The sequence below is a fragment of the Corylus avellana genome, chromosome ca9 (assembly GCF_901000735.1).
Source record: "Corylus avellana chromosome ca9, CavTom2PMs-1.0".
Classification (NCBI taxonomy): Eukaryota; Viridiplantae; Streptophyta; class Magnoliopsida; order Fagales; family Betulaceae; genus Corylus; species Corylus avellana.
This window is the reverse complement of record NC_081549.1, coordinates 4,519,810-4,536,438: the sequence shown is the minus strand read 5'-3', so window position 1 is coordinate 4,536,438 and position 16,629 is coordinate 4,519,810. Positions and strand designations below refer to the sequence as shown.

Sequence of the window (16,629 nt, the reverse complement as noted above, 5' to 3'; positions counted from 1 at the left end):
TCAATGTTTTGCAATTCAGGAAGCCCTTCATCATGAGGGTCACCAACACCGACTTTTCTTGGTTCCTATATTCAGAGGAAAATGTAAATTTTGTAAGTATCCTAGTTGGTTTGTATGCTATCCTTGCAACTTCGCCTTGTGTTTTAGATGTGCAACTCTTCCACTCTTAGCTAGCCATGAATATGATGAACATCCCCTCAAACTCACCTACACTACTAAAGATAGATTTGGAGAATATTATTGCCTAATTTGTGAAGAAAAAAGAGATCAAGACCATTGGTTTTATTACTGTGAAAAATGCGACTTTTCTGCTCATCCTCAATGTGCTCTGAAAAAGTATCCATACATTAAGTTTGGAAAAACTTATAAAGATGAACACCATCAACACCCTTTCAATTTTGTCCAAAAGACAAAGTACTCCCCTCCATGTGATGTTTGTGGCGACAATTTTGACGAGATAGCCCTGGAATGTACTCAATGTAAATTGACTGTTCACCCAAGGTTTGATTTCCCCAAAGACAAAGATGAAGATGAAGGGGAAGACGAAGAGTATGATTGTTTGCAAAACCTTGAGAAGAAGCTGAACGAGATGAAAATAGAGTAAAGTGAAATGTTGCAAGCCAGGTGCATGCATAAAAGGGAGGGGATGAGGCAGTGATTGGGTATCTGCAGCAAGAAGTTACCTTCAATTGATAAACCATATGCATCGTGCAACAAGGGATTTCCAAGCAGAATTGTTATCAGGATAAGAGGATTATCTTCGTCAGCATGCATCCTGTTATCTTCATTAGTAATTGTTAAATGTCAGTAGTAGGTGAGTGTTGTTCCCTTATTATTACATTGCTTTGTAATCCGAAGGCCCACAAGTAGCCAGAGCTGTGGTCCATGGCTTCAAAATGGGTTGATCGGTCACGTAAGGAGTTTATGTTTGCAACGAATTATATATAAATTTTTATCATAAAATGAATTATTTGTATGTTATTTTATGATTTTGTCTACAAATATACACAATTACATTCTTAAATCGTATTTATAACCCTATTCTTTCTTTTTTTTTTAGAAAATATTTTCTGAAAAAATCTAGAGCTTACTTGTAGCGCTCCGTCTTTAGGCGAAAGTGGAAATCTTCAATTCCCAATTTCCCACTAAGCACTATTATCTCAACCTCAATATCAGGCAATCTGAATTAAATTTGTGCACTTAAATTGACCTTATAAACATATCATTAAACTAATTGGAGCTTTTATTTAACATCGTAACGTTTTACAAACTTTAAACCATAATAAAAGTGTCACATGCGTCATGAATAACTATAACAATTAAGCTGATGACACTGACTCATCTCGTTCAAGTTAACCTCAAGTCCAACCAATTTCCTCAATAGTAAACCTCTAAGTACCAATGCGGATCTTTGTCATCAATCACTTCAGCTAAACTTGCAATAACTGTACATGTATGGTGGATTACCCCAAATATGCAAGGTTACTGATATTATAAAAAAATAATAATAATAAAAATTAAAATTAAAAAAAAAAAAAAAAAAAAAAAAAAAACACCCTTGTATTTATTCTGATAATAAATTACGAGCCTAATGAATTCGTTCTCAGATTTCAAAACTTACTGCTCCATTTGTTGAGGCTTTTAAAACATACCTGGTCCTTATATATATATATAATATTAAACCCGTTAAACCCAATTCACTGAAACTCCTTATCATAATTTTCCATTTTTAGTTTGCATAAACTAATGCATTAATTATCTACGTTTTAGACATTCAAATAGTATTGGAAATATTTTTAGGATGTTATAATTTGGACCAGCATTGGGTAATGAGTCTAATGACCCTTCATCATTCTGTAATTCATCTTTTTTGGTACTATGGCCTATGAATATATTTGAAGTATGATGCTGCCATGTTCTTAGACTATGATGTTTATCTCCTGTGTCGGTTTATTATTGTGGGTTTAATGTCATCTTGTCCCTGTTTTTGTTTATTGCCCTGTCCTGTTGGGTTCTGCTAGATGTTGTTCAATTTAGTTTTGAAATCACCCAATAAATGGAAAAATCACATAATTGAAAACAGCAAATATGTAGAATACCGAATTTGTTTTGTATTTTCTTCCTATGTGAAAAGTGTTTTGAAAACAATTGTCCAAAAATCGATTTGCCTAACGGGCTCTTCGAGGACAAATGGAGTAGAATCACCTTTTAAGTATATCATTCTGTTCTAATTCATTTTGTAAGGTTTGAAAGTTTACATATAGATTGTCAGAATCGATATTTTCCTCAAATTTTGGCTCTGAAATGGTGTTTTTGTTAAAATGAAAGGTTGCATACAACCTAAACCTGCCCTTTTTATCATCCCACACTAAGACACGTGGACATAAAATTTTCCGCTTTTCAAAAGTTGGGGGACAATGCCCTTTGTGCCGAAGGACCGGGAAATAGAGAGAATTTTTTTTTATGATTCATATTAAATTTTATAAATTTAATAGTATATATATCACATGTTGAATATATTGTCACGTTACTTAAAAATTTTAAATAATGTGATATTATGTATGCCTTTAAATACATCCAAACAAAATCTGAACCACGAAATAGATTCTCTCTATTTCGCTTAAAATTAATTATTTGAATAAATGTCATTTACGACCAAAAGATGTAAGAAAAAAAAATTGTAGCAATGAAAGAGCTTCCGGTGGGTTTAGTAAACATAGCAGAGATACATATCCAATGGAATTCTGATAGGAGAGAAACTCATTTTGCAAAAAGCCAGTTTGTTTGTTTACGGGCAAAGTGATGCTCAAACTAAGATGATTCAAAGAAGCCTTAAAGGTGGCTGCTTTGAAAATTTGGTATATAAGCACTTAGATATCCAAGGGGCTGAAATTAGGTAGACAGATTGAATATGAATAATTAATTTGGACACAAGCACACTCTCAGCAGAAACTTCCTTCCATAAATGGCTTGTTCATCAAAACTAAAGTTCATATATACTAATGAAGTGAAAAGTAAAAAGTAAACCTCAAAGCCTTTATTCCAGCCACTCATAACAAGAAGCATTTTCCACCACTCAGCTCCATCTAGAACAATGTATTGTTGTACAACTTCTTCAAACTTTAATGGCAAGAGATATATATAAAAAGAAGAAAAAAAAATTCTTAAGTTTTTAACAAAAAAAAAAAAAAAAAAGATATGATGTCCTTAGTGAAGTTGTTTACACTACAAAGGAAGTCAACAACAATTAACTTGGTGGAGTCGTAAAGATATACCAAGAGATAGATGGACTTCTTATCAAAGTCGTGCTTTATTTAACCTTAAGAATAAAAAGATGCTACTCAATTTCTCTGAAGTTGCAAAGAACAAATCTACCACATATCCAACCAAGATTGATTATCGACGCTACTCTTCAGAACCCTTTTTATAGAGTAAACAATGTCACTACAGAAACCAGGAATAAACAAATAGAGATGCAAAACATAATTACTCACCAACTGCACTAATCAATATGATATTCCCCTCAAAAAATAAATATCAAAGCTAGTCAACCTCCATACCAGAATTAGCTTCATCTAAAATCTTCTGTAGTTCCCTCACTCTTTGCCTTGTCAGTGCAATGGAATCCTAAAACCACAGAAACCCGTCATCATCAGCATTCAGCTTATAACTTTCTTTGTGTTTCCATAGGCCACTGTTTAATGTGCCTTGGGAAGTCAAATTTATGTACAATATACAATTTGTGCAAGACGACTTTCTACTTATTGGAAAGAATGAATCCTCTAGACAAAGTAAGAGTATTACAGGGCTTCAGGTAAAACAGTACCCAGCCTATATATATATATATAAGTTAAAAAAAACACCCAGCCTATATATATCCTGATATACGTTTCTTGGCAAAATCATGCGCAGATTGGAGATAACAGTCCATCTGCTCAATGGAAAATTGTTTCTGCTAAGTTAATAAAAGTATTTTCACATCCATTTCAAAATTTCTGGTCCTTATCTCCACAAAGCTTTAGTAATTCAAAGCTTTCAAGACACTATTGAGTTTTGGATTCCAATTTGATTCCATGAAAGTACAGGAATAGATGTCAAAACCAGTTTTAAAACTGTTTGTTTTGATGTAAAATGTGTTGAGTGAATGTTTTCAGTTAACAATATTTTAGGGGATAATCAGTTCCATGTTGATTGAGATCCTGAAAATAATATCGAAAATATTTTCAGGAGTTTGGTTGATACTAAAAATATTATTCCACTGCAGCTAGAAACCACCCATAACTGTCAGACACAGCCATATGCTGCCATCAACACTTTAAAAAAAAAAAAAACACAATGTCACATGGCATCTTTGTTCTCAGTGAAATAAAGTACAGAAAATTGAACATTTGTATCCCCCACATCTATAAAAGAACCCACCCCCCAACAGAGGGGGGATGGCAACAAGGGGAAAGGATTTTTTTTTTTTTTTGGAGCCTTCAGTGGAATAGCCCAAAATTGGTTTATGTTTATCAGCATTTTCTGTTCAAACCAAATACTGCAAAATGGGTAAAGTGTTTTCTGAAAAACATTTTACACTTAAACAAATGCAGCCATAGTCTCATATATATTATGACCACGAGCCCCCAATCAAATATAAATAACGCTCCAATTATCATGGTTCAACAAAGTAGATTGTAATGCAACAGGTTGCAACATACTAAATTGATCAACAAATTGGCACTTTTAATGGATCCTTTGAGGGTGTGTTTCTAGGATGAAAAACTTACCTGAATAGCAGATGTATTAGCAAGAACTGGTCCGCCTGGCTTATAAAGAGAAATGAGTTGACTTGATGAATCCAAAACCACAGTAACAAGAGTTTCCATGATGGACTCTTCCTCTGCAGTAGGGTCTGCCAAGATATAGTTCTTGTGAAGTATGCATGTCAGTGAGAAAGGAATGCTTTTCAGCGTGAGCTTCCTCTTCTCTCTATTAACAGGCTCCTTTTCCGGCTTTCCTTCATCTTCCTCAGACACAACAACAACTCTACCATCCTCATTTAGGGAAACAGCAGGGATTTGTACTGCAAGGCATGGAAGATTCTATAGAGTAAGGCAATGCAGATATAGTTAATGATTTTAAGTTAAATCTGCATTCAAATATATACAAATGAAAATAGAAGTCTACGCAAGTATAATTGCAAATATTTAATGTAATTATAGAAACTTGGAACAGAGTAAGAGTTCCCTAATAAACACTCGATCTAATGTTGGGTTGGGTTGGGTTGGGTTGGGTTGGGTTGCGGGGAAGTGAATTTTTTAGGCTGTTGCTGTTAGCCATGCTGCAAGCATTTGAATGGACCATACACAATATCAAATGAGAAAGCATTCAACTCTTACAATGAGACAAGGCAGCAACAGCTGAAAGTAAAGCAGCATCAAAGAGAGCACCATCAGCATCCAAACAGTATATGTCCTGCAACATATAAGTTTGAGTATTTCTTTATAATCCAGTTCAGAAAATTGACCGTTACAATTCACAAAGTCCAAAAGAACATGCTCAAAGCACCAAAAGGAAGATTTTCTAAATTTCTAAGGATAAATATGAAAATGCAGGCAATAACGCCATTACCAAGTATGCCATCCAAGCAGCTTTTCCACTGACCAAGGATAACTCTTTCAAATCAGCCATGACAGAGCTGCAACAGCACATATAACTAGTCATTACAGAACAGTTACACCTAGCCTATAATAAAAGTGGAATAGAATGAAGTAACATTAAATGAGATCATTGACAATCATAGAAGTGCTGATCAACCCAACAAATAGAGGCACAACAAGTGCAAGGAGCAGAACAAGGAAGCACCAAAGAGAAAAGTTACTGAGATGAGCTAATAAATGTAATTTGATAACAACTTCAATTGCTTTCGAATCCTATTCTAAAGAATACTTTCATTGGCCTGACTAGTCATTTAGGATACATTTATGGTGTCCAATGAAACTTCTTAGCACTTCTGATAGGCCAGACTAAACACCAATCAACAAACACATTTTTCCAACCTTTTTTTTTTTTTTTTTGATAAGTAACACATTTTTCCAACTTAAAGGACTTCGGAAAAGAGAATTTAACCAGCAGCAAGTAGCTAGAGAATATAATTACATGCCTTGAAATAGTGTCAGATAATTGTTTTGACACTACTGGTGCTGCCTCAGCTGGCCTGCCAGGCCTAACAATTGGAGAACAAATTGGAGGCATGTGGAAATCAATAGCTGAAAAAAACAAAGATATACATATTGGCATCCCATATATAAAAGTGAACAAATGCAAGAGAAATAAGTAAAAGAACATATGCAGTTAGCAATACAATACTGCAATAGTCAACCTAAGCAGCCCTCATCTGGTGACTCCATGGAAGGAGTCATGACTTCCATTTTAATAGCAGCCAACATTGTCTGTCCAAGGAACAAAAAATAAGTACTTGAGCTAGAAAACAAATAAAATCATACACCTGATATACACAAATAAGCTTAGCCACCCCCAGGCCACACATGTTGAGAGAAAGACACTTACAGTTGAACCAATCTTTGCCAATGCTGACCCATCAGCAGATGCAACAGCCCCTTGAATTAAAAAGACAAAAAACAAAAACAAAAAAAGATTGACCATTTAGTTTGAGTAGCAACACCAGTAAAATTTATATGAGAGATTGTCCATAAATGGGTACAAGCTTTAACTAACCAAGGGCTATTGTTGTATCTCTAGCTCTTCCAAGTGGCCTACCATCAGGCCGGATAGATTCAGAGAGATGACGCTCATAAAAACGAAGAGGGAAGAGGCGTCTGAAAGCATGAACCTCCACTTCCGATGACAAATCTCCGGAAGCATCTGGCAATCCCATTCTCTCTTCTTTATCTAATTACCCTTAACTTTCAAAGTTGTATCTCTGGTTGTGCGTGTATCGTGGGTTTGAGTCCCTCGCTCGGACGCCGGCGGTCTGAACGTGAGCAACGCCGTGCGATGTGTGGGGGCGTTTGAATGATTTTCTCCTCTTATTCTGGTTAAAGAAAGTTGGATGTTTGGCTACGCCTGTTAGGTGTCTTATTGTAAGAAGAGTATATCCTCATTCCGGTTTCGGAATAGTGTATAATTTATGTTTAGTATCTATTCTACTAGATAATAATGATTTATACACTACATTTTTATTCCCCATTTATTTTACAATATAGTCTCAATTAATTATTGAATATCTTTTTATTAACGATTGATTTAAAGGTTGATTAAGATTGTCTTATCAACATTGTTAAATAGATGGAGCTGAACTGAAATGAGTTGCATTACAAGTAGTGCAAGCAAAGCATTAAAAAGAATGAAAAAAAAATGGTGTCGTTATGGCTAATTAATTGGCGATACCCTCTCTAGCCGCCAGAGAGAAAAGCGAAACCCTTTAGCCACATAGGGGAGGAGGGTTGGCCGTTTGGCAGCCTCCCTCTTCCCCTCGTCCTCCTCGCTCCGGTGTTAGCTATTTACCTGATGCCCTAGTCCCGGTGTCTCCTCTCTTCCCCTTCCTTGCCGCTCCTTTCCCCCTCCGTTTTTCTCCGTTTTTGCCCATTCCCTACCGCTTTTCTTCCCCCGCCTTCATTTTCTACAGCGGGCTCCTTGATCTTGTTTTGGCTCTTTGTGGGTTCAGATTTTGTCTGTGGTCGCCGCTTCGCTGCTCGTTATTAGGGTTTTCTTTCATGCGTCCCCACTGCGTCGAGCTCCCACGCCCCTTACGCGGCGGTTTTCGGCCTGCACGGGTCCGGCTCCCTTCTGACTACCATCTTCCCACTTTGTGCTCATTTTCCCTGTTTTTTCCTTGTTTTGGTGGTATCTTGTTGTTTTTTTTTCTTTTTCTTTTTTTTTTTTTTCTTGTTTGTGGTTGTTTTCAGGTCCTGCTTTGCCGGTCTTCTCCGCGCCTGTTCGTCGCCCACCATCCACTGTTGGGCCTTTCGATGCGTCCCCACTGCGATGAGCTTCCAACGCCCCTTCGGTTTTCGATTCCCGGCGTGTGCGTGATCGGAGTGTGCTGTTTTTTTCTTATTTTATTTCCCTATTTTGTTGCTTTTTTAAGATGTATTTGTGTTTTGGCGTGTGTTTTTTCCCTGTATTGTTTAATTTTCATGTTTTGTTTGGTTTGTAATAAGGCTCTTTCCCCTCTCACTTGATTTATGTCGCCTTCGGATTAATTAGTTTTGGTCCAGGCCTTTAGGTTGTGGATGTGATCATTATCCTAGCCTTCGGGTCGAGGAGGAAGAGTTTCGGCATGAGAGTCTTTCCGCTCTCAGGGTCGATGAATAATTGCTATCCATACATTTGGTTGAGTCTGTCTGTCACAGATCTAGTATTAAATCTGATTTTAGTCATGGGTTAGCGGATTGGTTTCGAATCTTGTACTAAACCTGGTAATCTTATAACTTTATGCTATGGTTGCTTCAGATCTTTGCTCTGTGATGTAAGAGCTTTATGTTCGTGGTATTATTGAATGAAATGTTATGTTTTTCTCAACAAAAAAAAAAAAAATTGGCGATACCCATATATATCATGTCCGATGAGAAGTGAACAAAGCAACTCATAGGTTAGCAAAGACTAATCTCCGAGCTATAGAAGAAGCGATCCATATAGAGAAAGCCCTCAATAAGTTATGGATATCGTAATGACTGAACTCTTTGTTCAAAATAGTTTTTTTTTTTTTTTTAATGAAAAAATAGTTTTCAGTAATGAATACAGTAATGAATAGAATGACATAATGGTTTTTTTTTTAAAAAAAATATTTGTAGGATAAAAATATAATTTTCAATAATACTCGTCAAAAAATAAGTAATACTACACACCATTATTTTATGATTTTTATCCCCAAACTTGATGTGGCGTGGCTTCTAAGAAAAAGAAAAAGAAAAAGAATGATGTTATAGTAATAAACTTCAATTCAGTGGCCTTCGTTATGGTTGCACTGTTGTATGATTCATGCACTAAGACAATATAACACAGTATGAGTATAATGATTATGGACTCATAGTATTAACTTTTAACTCTATGAGAATATAATACACAGTAATAATATAACACAATATAACAAACAATACATTCATGTCTAAAAACAAGCGAAAAAAAAATAATCCTAAAACCGGTTTTTATAATAAACTTATTATCCGATTATTAACTGGGATTTCTAAATTTATATAATTAATAACTGTAATTGGTGTGATTATCTAGTTACGATTATTTGCGATTATAGATAGATAATTTTTATTTTTTTAAAATTTTTTGACATGTCCACACAAGGGAAGGGGAAAGAGAAATTTGAACTAGTAACCTCCGCTTCATTAGGCGTGGTCCATAGCCGATTAAGCTACTTCTTAGAGACAGAGATAGAGATTGTTATCGGTTATCGTTTATTAACACAACGACAACCAACCCAAAGTTGGGAATGGGCCTATGAGGCCGATGACAGATCATTGAAGCTCAAGGTGTAGAATCTTTTAGCCCTTCTAAACCCAACTTCGGCTGTTTCGGGTCGGCTTGGTGGCGCCAGCCGCTATGGGATTGGAATAAGTTGGGTCGGCTTGAAGCACCGTCCCTTCAACTCGCCGCTAAACCCTCTGAAAAACCCTACCAAGCAAAACTCTCTCTCTCTGCTTCGAGTGTCTCCCAGAGTTTGAGAACATGAAGAATAAAATGTCGGCTCCGAAAGGAGGAGCAAGAAAGGGCAAGGGATTTTCACGGAACCCATTTTTCGTCGAGGACTCGAAGAAACGACGGAAGATTGACAGTGACGTGATAAGGAGCGACGACTCGGACGATGACTATGGGTTGGCTGCTAAACATGGGGTCGAGGAGGAGGAGGAGGCTGAGTTGGTGGAGGAGACCGCCGACGAGAAGAGACAGCGCGTGGCGAGGGCGTACTTGGACAAGGTCCGGGGAATTGCGGCGAAAGCTGAGGAGGATGAGGAGGAAATGGAGGGTGAGAGGGAAGACGAGAGGGAAGGCGAGAGGGACTCGCGCGTGTCGAGGATTTTGCAGCAGGAGCAGCTCGAGGACGCCGGCCGGGTTTGCCGAGCCATTGCGTCTAGGTATTCTTTGTTTTAACTAGCTTAGAGTAGATTCTGATTGCTTTTCAAGTTCAAAGCTTACGCTTTTGCACTTTGTTTTTTGGTAATTTATATTTTGATGTGATTTGGCTTGCTCATATAACATTGTGATGGTGAGGATGGTTTTCTTAGTGCTGTAGTTTTATTGGGTTGGTTTTTCTTGTATATCCTTTAGTTTATAGTAGCACTTCTTAATTTTCTCTTCTAGCTTTTTAAAGTTCACAGTGTTTGGTACCGAGTGGATGCTACTTCGATAAGAAAATTGTAGCTCTAGTCGCTGGGTACTTTTTTGTTAGTGAAGACACTTGCTGCTTAAGCACTAAATTGCTTAGTTTAAAGAGGGATGCTTCTAATCTAGGAGTGCAACTTGTTTGATGGTCTTATCCTTTTTCAAAGTGCAGAAGTTTGAAACTTAATTAGTGTCTTTTGAAACAGAATATGACACATGATTTTGAACTACTGTTGCTTATTAGAAGAAATGGAGATGATCTGTGAACACTATGTCTAGTATGCTTCTAATGTTTAATAATGCAATTCAGGGTTCAAACTCCAGAATCTAGTGATGAGTTCCGGGTCTTGGTGAAGCACCGGAAATCTGTCACTGCTGTGGCTCTATCTGAAGATGACCATAAGGGATTTTCAGCTTCGAAGGATGGCACCATTTTGCATTGGGATGTAGATAGTGGGAAACATGAAAAATACCAGTGGCCTAGCGAAGAAGTACTGAGGTCTCATGGGGCCAGGGATACACAAGGTCGAGCTACAAGGCATAGTAGACATGTTTTAGCACTAGCTGTTAGCTCTGACGGTAAATATTTAGCAAGTGGAGGCTTAGATCGCCACATTCATTTATGGGATACCCGTACACGAAAGCATATTCAGGTGAATTTCATTTATTACTTTCGTTTTGGAAAACATGTGTGCTGTTATAAAACTTAATTCTGATTTTAGTTGAAACATTGAAACAATTTCTTGCATTGGGGTTAGTTAGGGGAATATCAGTGACGTATTAGATCGTTAGGCATTTTATGACAGACAATAGAGTGTATGTTGTATTGACGGGAATTTATGCATTTATATTTCCTTCATAAAGGTTCAAAAAATCCTGTGCTTACAGTAGGGGTGTAAGTCTGTATTCTGGAGTTCACTTAATCTGAACCATGGGTGTTAAATAGATGGTCAGGATGCTGTCACGTCATAAAGCATTTCAAATACATAGCAAAATGGTCATTTTGTGCAAAAGGAGATACAACAAAGTACAGTACTCGTAAAAATTCCTCTCCTTCTTTGGACTCAATTCTCTCTCTGTGTGTCTCCCCCCCTCCAAAAAAAAAAAAAAAAAACTCACAAATCTGATTCAACTCACAAAACCACTACATATCCCATTTGGTCATTTCCCAACAGGACATTCTCTCTTCTGTTTTCAAATCATGAGAAAAAATATGAAGAAACAAAAATTGCACTATATCCAAATAGTAAATCTCCCCCAAATGTCTTACATGTATATTAGAGCAAACCCTTTGTTGGTTCTGGGTTTCAGTTTAGTGCAATTTTTGTTTTGGCTAATAGAACACTCAGCTCCTGATTATGACCTGACTCGATGATAGGCCTCGACTAGTCTGGTTTTTTTTTGGCTGGGTTGAGCTGCTTATTTCAATTGAGTTTTTTTACAAGTTACAGTTACAGTTACCGTACTTTGTTCACTTCTTTATGTATGAAACAGCATAGTTTTTCTGTATTTAAAATGCTATGTGACTTGCTATCATCCGTACTTTTTTTTAAAGACCCACACCTTAGATTAATCAAACCCCACAATGCGGAATTAACCCTCCAATAGCAGTGGAGCCGGATTCTTATATTTTCTTCCGGTTGCTTGGTGGCATCCTCTCTTCAGTAGATTCTTTTGTGGGCAAAGATTGGTAATTATGATATTCTTCTGTGATAACTTATTAATTATGGTATAGACAAGATCTGAGAGAAAATTTTCAAATGGCAAACATTTTGAACAAGTGATAGACTGCTGAGTCCTAGGAAAACTCTCCTTGATACCTATCTATGTTTCCAAGTTAAACTTCAACATTTATCTGTCTGACAAACTTTTATGTCCTGATGCTGTTAAAGATCACATCTCAAAACCCGAAAGTTTATGCCTCATATGTGTTATTCTTATTAGTTGTATGTTTGACAGGCTTTTCCAGGTCACAAGGGACCCGTATCTTGTTTAACTTTTAGGCAAGGAACTTCAGAACTTTTCTCTGGTTCATTTGATCGAACAGTTAAGATATGGAATGCAGAAGACAGAGCCTATATAACTACATTATTTGGTCATCAAAGTGAAATATTAACTATTGATTGCTTACGGAAAGAACGGGTGTTGACTGTGGGACGTGATCGAATCATGCAATTGTATAAGGTGAGCACATACTCTTTTTATGATAATAGATTTTCTTCTGCTCATGAGTGTAATGGTATGAGCCTGCCTATTATTTGAATAAAAAGAGATGGGTAGTTATGAAAAAAAAAAAAGACACATGGGGGTTACCATACATTTTTTCCATTTATATCTTTTGACCAGCCAGAGAAGATCCCTCAAATGAGGTTTCAGTCTTCTTGGTGACTTACAAGGGAGATCGCTAGGCCATGGACTAGCAATCTTGGGAGGATGGGTTTTGCTAGGCTTTCTGGCATTCATTGGGTCAATTCTAAAAAAGAAAGGGATATAAAGAGTTAATATGTGCCCTTTTATTTCAAACTCTACATGGAGTTGATTGGGTGGTATTTTTAAGAGATTGGATGTTCAAGAAATGATAGCGTGCGGATTTTTTTTTTTTTTTTTTTTTTTTAGGTGGGGCAAATTCATATTTAAAGCAGGAGAGGACATGGTTTCTACTATGCATAATTACCTACTAAAAAATGCTATGCATAATTACATCTTTTCCATCATTTTTCACAAGGTAATTCATGCAGTTTCTACTTCTCTTTTTAAGGCCAAAAAGGAGAACAAAAAGTTTTGCTTCACAACAGTGGCCATGGTAAAAGGCCTTGGATGATGATAAATGATATGCCCCTCATGATCATGCGCAATACCTTCCTTGAATTATACTGCCTTTCCAAGAGTACAATCAATGAAGTTAACTGAACATACCAGAAAGAAAGGAGGAAGGGGGAGGGGGAGGGGGGCATCTAGGAAGGATTTAGTAGGAGAAAGCAGTATGTTGACTAGTTTTCCAACATAGATAGAGCTTGTTTTGTGAGCATGATTTCTGGTTTGTTGCACCAACACTTGAAACTGCCAATTGGTACTCTAAATATTACACATTTATAAAATCAGCACAGTGCGTGTCTATATATAGTTTATTAGTTTCAGTATCTTTGAGTTTTTATGGTGTTTTTGTTTATACCAGTTGGATATGTTTCTTTTGTTTTTTACATACTTTGGTCTTGATGTACCTTCTATGCTCTGCAAAATAGGTCCCTGAGGAGTCACGTTTAGTATTTCGTGCCCCTGCATCTTCTCTGGAATGTGGCTGTTTCATTAGTAACGAGGAATTCTTCTCTGGCTCTGATGATGGAAGTGTTGAGCTTTGGAATATGTTGCGAAAGAAGCCTGCTTACATCGTCAAGAATGCTCATGCTTTGTTGGCTGCGAACAACAATATTGAACAAAAGGATAGTGGGAAAATCCCCAATGGACATATAGGTAAAACTGTAAAACTTTGTTTTCAAATGGTTTATCATGGAAGTTATGCATAAGGTTGACGTATTAAGTGGATATAGTATCCTAAGCTATTTTATTATTCTTGCCATGCGCTTTCTTGTTTGCCAGTATTCTAATGATATGCCATTGATTCCCTTGCTGCAGAAAATGGTGACCATAGTTCTGGAAGCTATCATTGTCAATCAGCACATTCCTGGGTCAGTTCCGTCGCTGTGTGTAGAAGCAGTGATCTTGCTGCATCAGGAGCTGGTAATGGTTGCGTTCGATTATGGGCTATTGAAAGTGAGACAAAAGGCATTCGGACTTTGTTCGACCTTCCATTGGTAAGCCAAAGCAAATTGTAAATAATAGTTAACCTTTTGCAATTAGAATTACACAACAATGTGAATATAGCCATTAATTATGACAGCTGCTTCCATTTATTTCAATGATTGGATAGTTTTTTCCCCCTCGTAACTATAGATTTAAAACTTTTAGGGCATCTATGATCAACTTTGGAGGAAGATATTGTGTTCATTGTTCAATAACTGCTTTTACAGCGGATTATAAGTTGTTTTTTAAGTAATAATGTGAATGGCTTCTTAACATTATGAAAATTAAAATGATAAATACTCATTTTTGAACTGAGAATATTTTAGAAATGCTTTGTGTTTGATACCCAACGGCTTTTTGTTTTATATGGATTGCAGTTCATTCAGCTCCTGTTAATTTACATGTACAACACGGATTGTGTTTTCCATCCAAATTGACACCTGATTTGAATTGAGGGGAGACACTGCAACACAACTGTTGATTTTCTTCTTTTGTTTTTCTTTAATAATTTAAATTTTGAATGGGAATTGAGAATGGGGTGATAGTTTGAGGGATAAAAGTGTAACTTACATTAATTTAAAACATGAGACACAAAAGCAAGCTAGCAATAGCTCAGTGATGTAACAGGGTTTGCGTGTCAATGCCCTGCAAGAGTTGTTTGATTGCCATGTCAAATTGGAAGTGGATGGCAGTGATTTTCACAAGTTCCATTTGGGCAGATTTTTGTGCATTAATTTCTTGGTGCACAGTGGGAATTAACAGTATGTTGATTCCCCTGCTTCTCCACTAACTAGGGGCATGCATTGTATCGAGCTAGAGTTCAGCCCTTAATGTGGTTATATTCAAGCCAACCCATAACCCTCCCCCTCCCCACACCACCTTTTCTCTCTTTCTGCTTTCTTCCTTTAGATTATTAATGGTGCTTTTTTAAGTTGGGCTCTCCATGTAATTGGATGTATGATTACTTATCAAAAAAAATGTAATTGGATGTATGATTGAGTTTAGAGCCACCAAATAAAAATCATGTTTGTTTCTTACTTGAATCTTGTGTAACACAGGTTGGGTTTGTGAATTCATTAGCTTTTGCAAAATCCGGACAGTTCCTGGTTGCTGGAGTTGGGCAGGTAATTTTTTTGTCCTTTGTCATAGTTATCCTTTCTGAAGTTAGTATGAGGAATGTGATTTGCACATGACAGAGAGAAAATCTGATCCTTTAATTTGAGCTTTCTTGAGGTCAATATAGTCAGCCAAAATATGGAGTTTCCTGTCAAACCATAGTTTTGGCATTAAGCTTAAACCTGACTTCCTATTGTGGGATTTTAATCTTCAGCGAAGATCTAGTTTGGAAATGTAAGCATAGCAACTGAAGCATTTTATTGGTTGTGAATTACCATATCCCATCTATGTTTATGATGTTTCAGGAAAATTCCCCATTATCTCTTATCAAAAGAAAGATCTCATTGTCTACAGAAAAAAAAAAAAATCTGCCATTAATTTTTATATCATTTTTTTCCAACTCATAAAATTTCGTTCCTTTGGTGTCTACAGTTTAAACTAAACTTCTAACATGATAGAATATATCTCTGCAACAGGAGCCGCGTTTGGGGAGGTGGGGAAATATACAGTCTGCTCAGAATGGAATTGCAATACATTCCCTTAAACTCTCGTAAGATGGCGCAAATGGTTTTTGTAGCAGTCCAATTTTGACTAATCTGAGCTTTGATGTTAAATGAAAACTGTTTCTCTTATTTGGTCCGAATTATATATATTTTTTATTACCATTTATTCCTTTTCTTTTTCTTTTTTTCATCTGGAAGGGAAATGGGAAACCATCTTTTTATATGAAGAGTATTGTAACATGTTGTGGTGAGAGAAAGTGCTTATAAGAAACTTCAGTTAACATCTGGGACGGGATGGTTTTGTCATTTTGGATCATTGTGGGTGGTTTAGTCTACTGTTGAGTTCTGAAATACATGTTTTCATCGTGATTATTATACAAATGAAGTAGCTTTTGTATTATGTCCGAAACCCAAATGTGCATTTGGTTGGGCAGCTGATGGGGGGAGAACCAAGAGTTTTTTTTTTTTTTTTTTTTTTTTTTTTATTTTTTTTTTTATGGGTATTCAAGTCATTTGCGTTTGCATTTCTGTTACATGCATGCACATCAAGGAAAGGATAGCGTAAAAGAAAAATGAAAAAGATATTATTTCAATTTGCTCTAAATTTCACTTGTTCCAAAACATAAACGTTTAAGCAAGAAAGCAAATGTATATTTGACATTACCAAAGCTCAATGATTTCATATAATAATTATATGACAATCACTTGAAGAAAGGAGATGAAAATCAAACAATAACTTCTAAACAGAATAACTATTGTAAAGCTAAAAAGACTATTTTTGGAAAAAACTTTATTTTTAAGCATTTCAAATCGCAAACTCTTCCCTTTTCTTGTTATCTTTATTGATACATGCTAGGCCTTTGCAATACCT

General features: G+C 36.4%; 2 protein-coding genes across 2 annotated transcripts; one reads left to right on the top strand and one right to left on the bottom strand.

The window, feature by feature from the left end:
* Nucleotides 1-2,991: 2,991 nt before the first annotated feature.
* On the bottom strand, nt 2,992-6,989 carry LOC132161747 (uncharacterized). The gene is made up of 8 exons (XM_059571929.1): nt 6,721-6,989; nt 6,553-6,602; nt 6,365-6,434; nt 6,146-6,251; nt 5,614-5,680; nt 5,382-5,457; nt 4,770-5,065; nt 2,992-3,627 (listed from the first exon to the last, which is right to left on the bottom strand). Exons 1-8 carry the CDS (start codon nt 6,878-6,880, stop codon nt 3,544-3,546), a joined length of 909 nt encoding a protein of 302 aa, XP_059427912.1. The 5' UTR covers nt 6,881-6,989; the 3' UTR covers nt 2,992-3,543.
* A 2,562-nt stretch (nt 6,990-9,551) lies between these two features.
* LOC132191885 (U3 snoRNP-associated protein-like EMB2271) lies at nt 9,552-16,043 on the top strand. The gene is made up of 7 exons (XM_059607006.1): nt 9,552-10,091; nt 10,649-10,991; nt 12,298-12,522; nt 13,581-13,809; nt 13,972-14,150; nt 15,198-15,263; nt 15,732-16,043. The coding sequence occupies exons 1-7, from the start codon at nt 9,685-9,687 to the stop codon at nt 15,807-15,809; spliced, it is 1,527 nt and encodes a 508-aa protein (XP_059462989.1). The 5' UTR covers nt 9,552-9,684; the 3' UTR covers nt 15,810-16,043.
* Nucleotides 16,044-16,629: the final 586 nt, after the last annotated feature.